At 37.2% G+C, this 15,074-nt stretch overlaps 1 protein-coding gene across 1 annotated transcript in view; it reads right to left on the reverse strand.

The window, feature by feature from the left end:
• Positions 1–239: 239 nt before the first annotated feature.
• The window catches only part of ERICH3 (glutamate rich 3), a 128,371-nt gene continuing 113,536 nt past the window's right edge, over positions 240–15,074 (reverse strand). The window contains exons 13-15 of the mRNA XM_055139337.1: positions 9,631–9,756; positions 3,475–5,864; positions 240–2,306 (exon numbers count right to left, since the gene is read on the reverse strand). Of these exons, the coding sequence (XP_054995312.1) occupies positions 3,493–5,864; positions 9,631–9,756 (2,498 nt within the window). The 3' untranslated portion in view covers positions 240–2,306; positions 3,475–3,492. The remainder of the gene's footprint in view (positions 2,307–3,474; positions 5,865–9,630; positions 9,757–15,074) is intronic.

Below are 15,074 nucleotides of genomic sequence, written 5' to 3' on the forward strand. Positions count from 1 at the left end.
AATTATCCTCTACTTTGTGAAATTCACTATTTGTTTCCTTTTTGCAGAACTGAGTATTGAACCCAAAAATCTCACATATACAAGGCGAGTGCTCTATGACTGAGCTATGTCCCAACGAAGAGCTCTTTTTTGTAAAAAAAAAAAAAAGATAAAATAGACTTAAAAATATAGTCAAATTATCACATATCTAACCTGTAAACAAAGATTTATGCTCAATAATAAAACTAGGAAAATTAGTTGCACATGCAAATAATTTTATTAACAGTGATTGCAAAGAAAGAACTTAAAATATCAACAAAACACAAAATTTCAGAGTTAAACCGACATGCAGATTGGAGAACTGTGTTAGAACTGTTACAGAATGTTTTGATGGAATGTGTTAAATATAAAAATAAGCCAGCACAATTTCCATTTAGCACATTGTACAAATTGATTCTTGAATGGAATCAGTAAACTTACAATATTTCCAATAAAGTGCAATGTATTATAAGTGCTCGAGATGGGGGAACCAGTACTTAACAGATGAATTCATATTTTTCACTAATAAATGAAATGGAAAGAATGCCCACAAAACCTAAAATGTACAATAGATATCTATTGTTCTCAATTGTGAAATACTTATCCTTCCATAAGGGTGGGACTAACAGACAATATACACATCCCATAGATATTAGAAATGGGTTTATAGTTTAATTCATAAATTCTATAGTAAATGCTATTTTTGAAAATATAGGAAAAGAAAAGACAAAGAGCTAGGCAAAAAGAAACACAAAGTTCCCATTGCTTCTATAATCCATTTTCCAGCTGACACTAATTCTCAGTACAATCAATATCCATGGAAGCAGTTTTCATACTTCACTGTACATTAGAATTACCCACAGGGCTTGTTAAAATACCAATTTCTAGGCCCCACCCACAGAGTTGCAATTTAATAGGTATAAGAGAATAGGGACTATATTTGGAATAGTTCCAAGTGCTGCTGATATACTAATCAAGGGACCACATTTTGAGAACCACTGATCCATCATATCTTTGATCATCGAATGGCTCCTTTATTTATTTAAATGAGACACACATATGAAGATAATATGCCTGGTCCTTTGGGACACAGAAATAGGGCAGCTAGCACAAAATGTATAATGATTTAGGACATTAGTTTTCAATTTTTCGCTATATAGTAGAATCAACTGAAGACTTTATATACATATACGCTCTCTCTCTCTCTTTCTCTCTCCTCTCTTTCTCTCACCTGAATCTGTCTAAAAATTAAATAGTAATTTCAGGGTAGATACAGAGATTAAATCATTCATAAAAGCACTCCCATGAAAATATACTATGATGTGTTACTGAAAGAATCAGTGCTTTAAGAAATCGTTTCCTACCTTCTCACAGAGAAAAAATGGTCAAACAATGTGTCCTTTGAAATACTGGTATGAGTTAAAAATGTCTTCAAGGAAATAAAAATCTCCAGGAAGTACATGATGTACAACTGTTTCTGATAGTGTTGGGTGTGGGGGGTGTTGAGGAGGCGGTAATTTAGAAAGCAACTGTGAATGTTGATTTACAATGTGTGCAAGATTAGGGCATAGGTTTGAAATAACAGAACTCAGGAAGGCTAGCAGCACACTAATTTAATCCAAGTTTGTTTTCCATTGAATGACTCAAGTTGGTATCTGCTCATGTGCAATGCATACCTGCTATAATTATTGTACTCATTTCATTCAACTAAATTATTTACTATTTTGATTTAAACAGGAGTGGCCCTAGAAATAAGACCTCAGGGATAAAAGGCCACAGTAAAGTACACTGGCTTTATTAGTGTACTTCAAAAAGTAAAATCATGTGTGTGTGTGTGTGTGTGTGTGTGTGTGTGTGTGTGAGAGAGAGAGAGAGACACAGCACATACACACTGGTGCTTAAAGCTTTGTCACATATTTTAAGATGAACTTTCATATACAAAACTAGAAATACTTGATTATGAATAAAAATAATTTAAATAACTTTTAACATCAGAGCTGGTTGGGCCTTTCAGGCAACCTTTGTACAAATCAATCATGTGGGTCTGCTGAATATATTACAGTCTCCCAGTTATCCCTTTGAAACCATTAGTCCTAACAGGATGCTGCAGATCTATCCCATTGCTCTCAAGATGCTCATTATGCTTCCGGTCAGCACGGACAGATGGGAAACTAATTCATACCAAAGGGAAAAAAGAAGAAAAAAAAGAAAATCTAAAGTCTTGGCAAGATCCTTGAAAGAGTCATTCTCTTGTATTTGATTTTTCAAGAAGACATCTTTAAAATTTTCTGAAAAACAAAAAACAGTAAAAATATAATCATAATCACTCAGGACATAGAAACTGTGCATTATTAATTAAGAAAATGCTAAATATGGTGATTTTTACATTAAAATATCTTCTTCATTTATATACAAATATATTTTACATACATTTATATTACATATATAAAGTACAGGATTGGAGCAATAGCACAGTGGGTAGGCGTTTGCCTTGCATGTGGCCGACTCGGGTTTGATTTCTCCGTCCCTCTCAGAGAGCCCAGCAAGCTACCCAGAGTATCCTGCCCGCATAGCAGAGCCTGGCAAGATACCCATGGTGTATTTGATACGACAAAAATAGTAACAATATTCACAATGGAGACATTACTGGAGCCCACTTGAGCAAATCGATGAACACTGGGACGACAGTGCTACAGTGATATATAAACTATATTGTACCTATGTTGTACATACACGTATAAATGGCACTTATGTAGGAATACAGACTTAGAATCCATTAAAGATAGAATAGCCCTCCCTTTTAAACATTGAGTGGGTATGGATTCTTACTTTCTGTGGTAAATCCATATGAACATTTTCTGTGCTTTTTGTCTTTGGGACCCCTGGGAGGGAGACAGGGCTCTACTTAGAGAATGAGATTCGCATAGGGTTTCAGAGAGAGGTTCCTGTGTTGATTGGGCCCATCCTACAAGTTACCTGGCTTCTTGATAGATTTGGGGGGCTACCAGTAAAGAACTGAAGCCTTGAAGGGAATACTAAGTTGAGGATGTTGGGAGGACCCATTCGGACCAAACATGAAGGCCACTCAATACCTCTATTGCAAACTACAACACCCCAAAGAAGAGAGAACAAAAGGGAATGCAGAGGCAGGGTGGGGTGGTGGGGGATGGGGTGGGGGTGGTGAGAGAGATACTGGTGTCTTTGGTGGAGGAGAATGGGCACTGGTGGAGGAATGGGTAAACGATCACTTTATGAGTAAAATGCAAACACAAAAGTTCATAAGTTTGTGACTGTACATCACAGGGATTCTCTAATAAAAAATTGAAAATAAAACTGAAGTCTTATGTGTCTATATGTGTCTGTGTACACAAGGGTGATAAAGAAATGAGCCAGTGCAAAGAGGAAGGTACTGCTGGGTGGGGTACCCGCTTAAACCTACAAAGGGATCAAACTCACCATCTGCCACAGAGTCTCTTAAGCCTTCGTGTTGTTCAGGGAAAGGTCTGTGGTATCACTTTCTCTTTGAACCTTATGCTTTCTCTGCTCTGGGGTTCCAGTGAAATTGGACTCTGTAGGAAGAGTTTCCTCATTCTGTGGACTCTCTCCATTCAGCTCTAACTCTCTCTCTTTGGATAATCCTGATCTGAATTCCACCGCGGCTCCAGACTCCTGCCACCCATCGAAGCAACCCGTCCCTGTCTTCTCTGCTGCTGACTCTGCCTGTGGCCTGGTTTCTGCTTCCTGTCCCTTCTGATGCTGTTTCAGTGGTGGGACATTCCCTTCCTCATCAGAAGATTCTCCTAGAGTCCCCACTCCAGTCCCCTGTGCTGAAGTCATGGGTGCCTCCGCCTCCACCGGCACCTCCTCCTCCCTCAGGGCTATTTCCTCTACTGCCACCCTCTCCACAGCTGCTGTTTTTCCTCCCGTGTCCCAAGTTTCCTCTTCAGCAACATCTGAAAAGGAGGAGGCTTTATTTGCTTCCGTTTTCTCCTCAACCGTTTTCAAATCTGCCAACACCTCTCTCTTTTCTGTGGCCGTTTCAGCCACTGTCGCTCCTCCCCCTTGGTGGAGATCTTCAGCCTCTGTCACTCCTTCAGAGAAGCTTCCATCTCCTTCCTGGTTCTCCTTCTTCACCTTTCCTGTCCCCATTTGGAACTTTTCATCTACCTCCTTCGCCTTCTCCTCCTTCTCCTCAGCCCCACCTACAACTTCTACACTTGACTTTATGACCATCATGGAATATTCCTCAGGAACATCTTCTTGGGTTGTTGTCATGACTCCCACTAACTGTGGCCCCTGTAAAGGCCCTTCTTTGTCCCTTCCCTCCTGTCCTGAGAAGCCATATTGACGTGTCACTGTGCACTCCTGAGCCTCATGAGCCTCATCTGTGGCAATGACTTTCCCTTTAGGTGACTTTGTCTTTCCTTCTGGCTCATTTTCAGGAGCATCTAACACACTTTCATCCTCTGAACCCGAGCCCGCCTCTTGCTTTGGAGGAGTCACCGTCTCCCAAAGACACAGCTCTGCCCTGCCTTGGTGCCCTGTGTCACTATCTTCCCTCAGTCCTTTCTCTTCTTCCTCTCTCCTCGGAGTTGTTGCTTTTTTCAGTGATTTTTCAAACCCAGCTTCAAATATTGTCACCCCTCTCTCATTCAGTGAGTCTTCTCCTTGATACCCTACACTTTCAGTCAATTGTGATGTCCCCATGGGTGCCTCCGATTCCATCTTGTCAGAGGGATCTTGTGTCTCTTCCTCAGAACTTCCTTCCTTCACTCTCTCATCTTCTTCCCCTTTAAACTTTCGCTCTTCTTCTAAAGTGTCTTTATCCTGACCTCCACTTGCCCTTGTCACCTCTTCTCCCTCAGATTCAGTTTCCACTGAAGGTATTTCTGACCTCTCGATTTTCATCCTCTCTCTTGCTACATCTAATTCCTCAGGTAACATTTCTTCCCTATCATCTTCCCTGTGAGACTCTGCCTCAGTCTCAGTTTCCTCCCTTGGCCCCTCTTCTATGCAGAGTTGTCCATGGCTTTCTTTCAAACTCCCCACAGGAGGTTCCTGGGTCTTCTCAGAAGGTGAAATACTCAAAAGTTTTTCCCTTCCCATAACTTCCTGCCTCTCTTGGCCTATTTCCTCTCCACTTTCCAGTTTTGCCTCTCCTGAATCTTCATCTCTCCTGGATACCAAGTCTCCCGTGGGTCCCCCGCTCTCTCTATCTGTGGCTGCTTCCTCTTCACTATCCTCCCGGTTTGTTTTTTCAGGCACTTCCTCATGCACATCCTTCCCACTCTCTGCCTCTCTCATCTCCAAGACTGCTTCTTCTCCTAGTGTTTCATCCTCCTGAAAAGGCTCTGAACTCTGAGCTATCCCCTTGTTTGCCAGAATTGTGTTCTCTGAACCCCATCCCCCTTCAGAAATTACTGTCTCTGTCTCCAGCACTGTTTGCATTAACTCCTGTTGTTCAGGGGATTCATCTTCTTCCAAACCTCCAGAGTCTTTTTCCTTTGGGCTTAGTATATCTTTGAATTGACTTCCCACCCCTTCTGCTTCTGCGTCAGAAGCTATAACCTGAGGGATCTCTCTTCCCCCTATAAACTCTTCTGCTAAGGCTGGATTCTCTGCGCCTGGCTTCCATTCTCCCAGCAGACTTTCATTATGCCCTGCCTTTCCCCACAGTGCTGCATTTGCTTTTTCCTCTATTGTGTCAGCAGCCATGTGCTGAAAAACTTCATTTTCCTGCACTGCATCTTCATTCTCCAGTATACACATTTCCGATGCAACTTGCTTAGATTCCATGTTTGAACTGAATGCTGCACTTTCTTCCACCACTAAATTCTTACTTGGTGCTATAAAAATAAGATTAGAAAACAAGGTTAGTTTGATACAAAAGGACAAGGGAAGAGATACTAGGTATAATATTATATAATGCTTACATATAAATGATTTATAAATGATATTAAGAGGCATTATATATAAAACATTTCCTTGATTTTATGATGCTTTCATGTAGAATATGTACCATAATTCAATACTTGCTTTTCATGATGCTATCAAATTAAACAGGCATCTTGACATTAAAGAAAAATTGAATAAATGTTGAAAACAATGAGAAAGGAACTCTGTGTCTTAGAATAATAAACTAATTTTCACAAACATCAACACACACATACACACATCTCCTACTTTTATTTGAATTGTAATGGAGAAAAAAGATGTAATTAGAAAAGCAGTATATCTTTGTACAAATAATTGTTCTTTGCTCTTGATAGTCCCATAATATATCTGTCCTTGACCAATATATGATTTCAGAATGTGATTAAATATCACAATCTCAATGCAATGTGAGTTGATTGTTATCCCATATACTATCTCCTGCATTTTTAAGCTACTATATCTAAATTTGTCTCAAAATAACTTTGTAGCTCAACGTAAGACTTTTTAGTAAAAGATACCAGTTTGCACTACAGGTCAAGATAACTCCCAGTCTGCATTCAGAACTGATTTGCCTTTGGTAAAGTGGGATCACAGAGCAAGACAGAGCTGAAGTTCGGGACAATTTTCAACATAAATAACATTCTTTTAAATATCTTATAAATCCTTATTGATAATTCCCAGGAAAATTTTGATTTATTAATCCTCATACATCAATAAATATAAAATAGAAATTATTTAATTATTTAAATATATTATTGATATGCATTATCATTTAATAAATAATTTAATGAATAAATTTCTTTTGACATCATTCATGAAAAATAAAAACATGCTATGCAAACTGTCTTAAATATGTTTCATTTTCTAACTGTACAATAATATTTGGTAAATAGGAACTTCAAACACAATCATCTTAAAGAGTTTCTATCAACATTTTTTTAATAGAAGACACTGGGCTAGATGGTATAAAATAAGCTATCATAGTGGACTCATTCTGCAAGTAATGTAAATTTATGAAGATAGGCAAATGTCTTCTTCATTTCTTATTTTCTTGCTGCTGCTTTTGATTAGCCATTTCACTCTCTGACTCATCACCAACAATCTACCAGAAGCTTTAAGCTCTGATCTTATTCACTTCTTCCCTATTCAAATAATCCAACCAGGATTGTGTCATTGTTCCATTTCCTCTCCTAACAGTAAAGGTGACTATGCTTTGTTGCTTTCCCTTGGTCTCTTGCAAGGACTACAATAAAACATTTTGAAGGTAATAATAGCTGATATTGCATTTCCCTTAAAAACGTATTTAGAGGGTAACTTTTGATGTTTCTTTTGAAGGAGTAAAATAGAAATTTCAGTTCTATTAATGGGGGCTGGGGTTGACCTTCATAGGTTGCCCTCAGCAGTTCTTTCCTACATTGTACCTAGAAACCTTTGGAGGAAACAGTTGTACTGAATGCTCACTCACAGAATATGTGGCCAATTCACCTGAGAAGACAACAGCTCATTTTATTTTACTGCAAAATTATTACTCAATTGGAGAGAAAATTAAATGGAAATAATGAGAACATGTTAAGTCTTTGTAATCGTTTATCTCTTGCTAGTCAAATTCCTTCATGGAAAGCATAGTAAAAGGTCCTTTATGTAAAAACACTTTGTCCCTTTTTTGCTAAGCAGACCCCTAAATTTATAGCTTAATTAAAGAAAATTCTGTAAAATGGGAGAATAAAATATCCTAGGCATCACGGTGTAATATACATGCGGAAACTTCAGAAGAAAAAGAGCTATTGGCATCTGAGCTATTATAGGAACACACACACCCAAAGCAAGGAGAACTGTATCACTGTAAACACTCATCCTGTTGTTCATCTATTTGCTCAAGAGGGCACCAGTAATGTCTCCATTGTGAGACTTGTTGTTACTGTTTTTGGCATATCGAATATGCCACAGGTAGCTTGCCAGGCTCTGCCGTGTGGGCAAGATACTCTTGGTAGCTTGCCGGGCTCTCTGAAAGGGATGGAGGAATCAAACCCAGGTTGGCCCCATGCAAGGCAAACGCCTACCCACTGTGCTATCACGAAGTAAGGGGAACAGAATAATTAACATTTTCACAAAAACATTATCAGTATTAAAATGTTTCCTTTTCATAATGATAATCCTTTGGGCTTTTAAAAAATAACAGGAGTGCTAGCAGTATTCACAAACAGAGTAATTTGATTTAGTGGGATGAGTGTATATCTGGGAGTAAAAAAGACATGTGTGAGAAGGCTAACTCTGCCACTTTCTAGATGTATGAACTTGGGGTAAAAACACATCTCTAATCCTTCATTCTCTTATCTATTAAAAGGGAACATCAATGCTTGACTCACAGAATCCTTGTGATAATAAACCATCAAATGCTCAACAATGCCTGGCACATAAGGAGCCTAATAAATCGTCCTTCCATGCTTTTCTCCCACTGCTTACAGCACATTAGATATTCTTGAAGCTAATTTGATAAATAACAACAACTAGACAAGCGTTTCAGATGGTTGGGGTAGAGCATTAGAATTCTCCTGGTTTCCCTCTCTAAAAGATACGGGTTTTCAAGTTCAGAGCTCCCCTCTACTGCAGTATCTTTCATTGCATGGTTAGCACCTGGCCCTTTATACATGGCCAAAGTGAAGAGGGAGTTTGGGGAGACTGCACAGATTCAGATATTAAACTGCAGAATATCTTTTATCTCTGACTCAGGAATCTAGCACCTTCTGCCAGTATTGATGAAACTGAGCCTGGCTAACTTATTTATTTGAAAAGAGAGTAAAGTCTCAAATACATGATTGTGTTTAACGGTTATCACCAAAAATAGAAAGTGGGAGTAAAGTGGCCATAAGATGAATAAAGTGAACGGCTTAGCAAAACACATATCCAAATCAGAATATTTTTAAATGATTCACTAAATATGGGAAAACCTGACTTCAAAGAGCCAGGTAGTTTGACTAGATAAGTATGCATCATGGCCCATGAGTGACTCTAATTGGCATCCTTGCAGCTGGAACGCTCATCATCAAAATCCAGTCAGGCATATGCTGAAGGAAATAAATTTCTCCTAATTAAAAAAAATATGAAGTTCAAATAAATTACTGTGAAGTGGGCCGTTGCTCTTCATACTTTCAACTGGTCAATTAGGCAAATCCTCCTACCTTTTCAACTAGGAGGCAAGCCATGAAATAAGCCTGATTTGCACATTCCTATCATTATTTTGTTATAATCAAAAGTCCTTTTCTTGAGTCCTATGTGCAATGTACTTGAAAAGGAAAAATGTTATTCATATACAATGTCACTTTTCCTTGGTTTGCTTTTGGGTCACACCTGGCAGTGTTCAGGGTTTTATCCTGGGTTTGTGCTCAGGAATAACTCCTGTCAGAGATTGGGGGACCATGTGGGGTACTGGGAACCAAACTTGGGTCAGCTGGGTGCATGGCAAAGGCCCTTCCTATTTTATTATCAACCTGACCCCATATAATGTCAGTTTTAAAGCTCCTCCTATAGCCCCTAACCACCTCTAGTAATCAATCATTAGTTGAAAGGAGAATAAAAGTGGCAAAGCGGGAAAAAGAAGGATAAGGTGAAAAATAACAATTGTGTTATCTTTTAGAGAGAAATCCTGAAGGCTTTTCCCAGGTGGTGAAGTGCCCTTACCTGAACCTGTGTCAGTCTCTGGCTTCAACAAGTGATGCTTTCCATCATCTGTAAGGCTAACACCAGACTCAGCATCATAGTGGTTATGGCAGCTAGATTCCAAGGCTTCAGATATTATCTGTCCAACTGATTGGAAATCACATAAAACATCAAGAGGCATAAAAAAAAAGGCCACGGGGACATTGCTGATCTCTTTTGCATAATTTCAGCAAGTGATATTGATTTAAAAGCATACACATTAAAATATGACCTTGTTTTTTAAGAGCTATAAGATTAAACAGTGCCCAAGCTATGATTTAAAAAGGAAAACACAATAGATCACAAAGTAAAGAAATTCATGCAAAGAAATACTTTCATTTCAAAAAAGACAAGTCATAGCAGTGACAGATTTGTAAAATGCACATGCAATGTCATGATTGAAAAAGCAGGTTACTTGCCTTTTCCTCTCTTGAAATGTGTTATGACATTTATGACACTAATCATCACTGATCTTTTAAATTGCTAGACCGATCAAAGATAACTACGCTGTAAGCATTTAATCCATTAGTAGATTTTAGTGATTTGACCCCGTACTCTGGGTGTATAGAGGGGAAAAAATGCTACTGCCCTGTTCCTAAAAATGTGACAGTAATAGCTGTTGTAGAAATTTCTCTTTATCTGGAACTATGCTCATAGAACTAAGTTCAGAATCAGAAAGAACTTAGTTCAAATTCCATATTCTAAACTAATTGTTCCAACTGTAGGGCTAGATCTTTCACCTAAGTTTAAGCCTTAGTAACCTGTCAAAAAGAATCTCTGCTTGGTCCTGGAGAGTAGCAACACTTGGTACTTCTTACTATAATTATAGTACAATAAGAAGCTTGCCTGGCATGCTGCAGACCAGGGTTCAATCCTGTCACCCCATATTGTTCTCCGAACCCACCAGGAGAGATCCCTTAAGGCAGAGCCAATAGTAAGCCCTGAGCACCACCATGTGTGCCCACCCCATCTCCTCATCAAAAGAAGATTTATTTTTTCAGGAGAAGATTAAATGAAATAATATAGACTACACTTATCTTCACTAATTATCAAGTCCCGGTGAACTTAATAATAGTGATATTGATGGTGGTGATGAAGAACAGATCTATTACTATCAACCCAGTGAGTTAGATTATAGGCAGCATCGTAATATCAAGTTTGTTTTTAGTTTCTGAGACTTTGTTATCTATACCTCTTGTCTAATGACTAAAGCATGAAATCTATAAACAGCTATTATTATAGTTTCTGATTATCAAACACTCAAATAAAAGTCTACCTAGGTATCTACACTTTCCTAAATAAGAATATATTATCTCTAGTCTTTCCTTCCTTTCTCACTCCTCTCCTCTCTCAAATAAGTCTACTGATTCAAAGATTAGACTTAAAATAAAACAGAGCTAGAACATGATTTCTTGCCCAACTTAAAGTGAATTGTTAAGGGATAGTTACTAATCTCTTTGTATTTAAAAGTAGTATAGAATGGAGAAAGAGGAACACTGGGACAATTGGTGGAGGAAGTAAGCATTCTGGTGAAGGGTGTGGTGCTGGAATGTTTTACACACGAAACCCTACAGGACACTCTGTTAAAGAGTACAGTGTTAGAATATTGTATGCATGAAATTTTGTCATCAACAGTATTTTAAATTACAATGCCTAATAATAATTTTTTAAAGATAAAAATATATGCTTCATGTGGCTCTTGAAGGAAATTGACTTCAATTTCCTTCAAGAGACTAAATAGACTAAATGACTATTAATTTTAAGAGGACAGCAAGAAAATTAAAGAGTCACAACATAGTTCAAATGTATTCTCTTAAAAGCGTATTTGAGCATCCATTTTCCTCTTTTAATCTATATGCCAAATCAAAAAGATTTTGCAATAATATACTTTAAAAATATAAATTTGTGGTAATTAAATTAGAGCTCATCATTAAATGAACCTTTATTTTAGGAACTTAGTCAAAATAGTATATATAAATTAAATATCATCTTATTCACTATAATAACATTAACACTGCATAACTAGCGAATTTAAAATAAGCAGCGTATTTAGATTTTGCATGTAAATATTCTTGGCTGACTGTGCAAGTGAAATACCAAGGATTATAGAACAGGGGGATGGGAAGCAGTCTGATTTCTTAGCAATTACATGAAATTTTATTTCCTAAGAAGCAATTATCATTAGTGATCCCCAAGCAGAGAGTCAATAGTAAGCCCGAGCTCTGCAAGGTGTGGCCCCCAAATAAAGAAGAAAATCCAATAAGACACCTAGGGGGTTCTAAGTAGTCTACGAGTTAGAAAGAAATATGGCTTGCAATAAAAAGAATACTAAAATAAACAATTAGCAGCTATGGAACCAAAGACTCTGCTAAGAAGCCAAAGGGGACTAGTGTGATCTAAAAATTACAACTCACTCTGAATTGACAGTGAAGTTTAGAGTCCCTCTGCCTCTGGACTGTACTCACCACTTGCCCACTCGTGCTGGCTTGCCCCTGGAGGGTTAGTCTTTGGAAGTAGTTGAGAGCCTGTACAGTGAGGCATTGCCTGACTCAGATGCAGCAAGAATAGGACCCTGGTTAGAGCATCAAGGACTTACTAAGTGTAAGACCAAAAAGAAAGAGGCCTCACTTGGTCATTTTTTTTTTCTCAGATGTTCTTCTGAAATGGAAACTTTAAAGCAAGAGCATGGCCAGTGTCTAACCTTGACCATTTTCCACCCATAATACCGACGACTGTGCATGCTGAGACTCCGGCACCTGCTCTGTCACACATCACTTTGTTTCCTCAGCGATTTAGCCCTTCATCCCTCAAGGCTCCTCTCCTTTACCGCTCTATAAAGGTGACCATTAAAAGCAAAGGTAATTGTCAGTTCTCACATTTTAGTAGCAAAATGGATGGGACTCATACAGGAAAAGAACTTTTTCCATTCAAATGACAGAGGTTATTTGAAGATTTTGATACCAAAATATTGTTGAACTAAGAATATTAGATTTTATAAGGAAATCAAATTTTAAAAAATATACAGTGTTTCCCCTAAATCTTGAAAAGATTCTAAAAGACCATAAAACAAAATGTTTCTACTTTCACTATGCAGAGAGAACTGTAAGTCAAAATTTTGATAATATCTAAGAATTTATTTTACTTTACACTTACTATAGATGCCTTTTTGTATCTCATCTTTTTCATTTGGAAATATAGTCTATATGCTTCAACATATGTTATCAAATAAAAAAAATTGATTAAGCAATTACCTGGCATTTTGTATTGATGTATTTCCATTTTTATGTTATTTGAAATACCCTGTATGTTAATTTTTAAATTTATTTCAGACTATTCCCTTAGGATAAATTTCTGGAATTGTAATTGTTGGTTTAAAGAGAATGATTTTGGCCCAAAAAGATAGTATGGGGGGGAATTAAGACTGTTGTCTTATATCCCACTGTGCTTTGAATCACTGACTCCACATGCAGTCTCTCCAAAACCCCGGGGTCATGCCTGAGCATAAAGCCAGAACAGTCCCTGAGCATCACTGGTGTAACTTATAAAACAGAAAATAAACAGATATCACAATTTCTGCTTGCTTTTGTTTTGGGCTTACTCCTGGCTCTGTGCTCAGTGATCACTTCTGATGGGGATTGGGGACCATATGTGTTGCCAAGAGTCAGCCTCATGCAAGCAAAGTAAGTGCCTTTATAACCTCTGTACTATTTCTCCAATCCTAGTGCATGAGGTTTTAGAAGTTTTTGATACATTTTTATATGATCTTCTAAAAGAAGAAGTGATGGATTTAAATCTCCCCCTACAATGAAAGTCTTTATATTCCTGGTGACACTCTCACAATTTCTACCAATTATTTCTGTAGCTAATAATTTAATAATTAAAACATGTTAAAACATGTTGCAAGGATAATTTTCAATTCAGTGGGTAAAATAAGAAACGATCCTACCTTGAAACAAGCTAATACTCCTGAGCAATTTAATATCAAAACAAAGTTTAACCAAGAAATTTTCATTTGAATTTTAAGAATATAAGTCCATAAAAGCAGAATGAGAATCAATGTGCGTTTATCCCAAGTTCCTTGTTACCTTGAAAATTATTCGTGGGCCTTGATCATTCTTCTTGTACCTAATCAATTATCTTCCCAACAACTCTCCATGACAAAATTCATGACTAAAATCATCTGCTACATGACAAGGATGTTTATGTGACTTTGAAATGTGGATCACAAAAAAAATATGTACGTAATATATAAAAAGGAAAAATTGCAAACTCAAGCCCACAGCTATTCCAAGATAAGTTGCACAGAAAGTTGAAGTCTACCATCCAGACACTAGTCAAAATAATCTTTTCAAAATTTTCAAATCATGTCATGTCTATACTCAAACATTTCCATGGATTCCCAACAAAAAATAAAATCCTGCCCAGCACTTTTAAGTTTCGTCCTCTGGCCTCATCTTCCATCTTTCTGTCTTGTCCATACTGCTACTGTCACAATGGTTTCCTTTTTCAAATGCTCTCTTGGTAACCATGCGCTCAGATTTCAGTCTTTTCATTTGCAGTTCTCTCCGGTGCTCTTTTTTTCAGATGTTAGAGGAACTTACTCCTGCACTTCACTCACTTCCCTGCTCAAATTGTCCCTTCATCAGAGAGGCCATCCCTAAAATACTATTTTTTGAGCCATTGCTTAATCCTGATAGCCTAATATTTCTTCTAGCATGAGGCCCAAAGAGCCCAGTGTGTTTATTTTTTCTCATTGAGTCTACCTTTCCTTAGAATGAATATGAACTAAATAAACTAAATATAAAACTAAATAATTTAAACTAAATAAACTAAATAGAATAAACAGAAAAAAAATTAATAACATAGGCAAGAGTTTCATTATGTCCCATTCTTGACAGTGAGCAGCATAAAGCAGATACCCAGTAAGTATTTTTATTGATGTAAGAACTACTGGAACAAACAACTACTAGTATTTGCAATTCACTCAGAAATTGTATTTGGCCTGCAACTCCTACTACATGATTTTCATGTGCCTTCATCAGGGTCATTTTATCCTGCTTTCATGATGACAAAATTGTATTTTGCTTTAGTTATAACATTATTTAAGTTTATTTTACCTACCCAAGCTCTATGACATCTCCAGATTCAGAGAAAGGTACAAAATGCTTAATTCTATTTATTTTTATGTATTTTATAGTAATATAGTCTATTCTTAATTTCATATTCACAATGTATAAATTATATTAAAGCCAAACATTAATGTAACTCTATTTTAATATCCGTGAAGTATTAAAATATTGCAAAGAGTGTACTACAGTGCATTAAGGCAACTTAAAGAAAACAAAGAAATATAAACACATTAAAATTACACTATGTCCTGTAATGCCAAATTATCTCCCAAGGACATTATCTTATTATAGTTAGCG

Source organism: Sorex araneus, chromosome 5 (assembly GCF_027595985.1).
Source record: "Sorex araneus isolate mSorAra2 chromosome 5, mSorAra2.pri, whole genome shotgun sequence".
Lineage (NCBI taxonomy): Eukaryota > Metazoa > Chordata > Mammalia > Eulipotyphla > Soricidae > Sorex > Sorex araneus.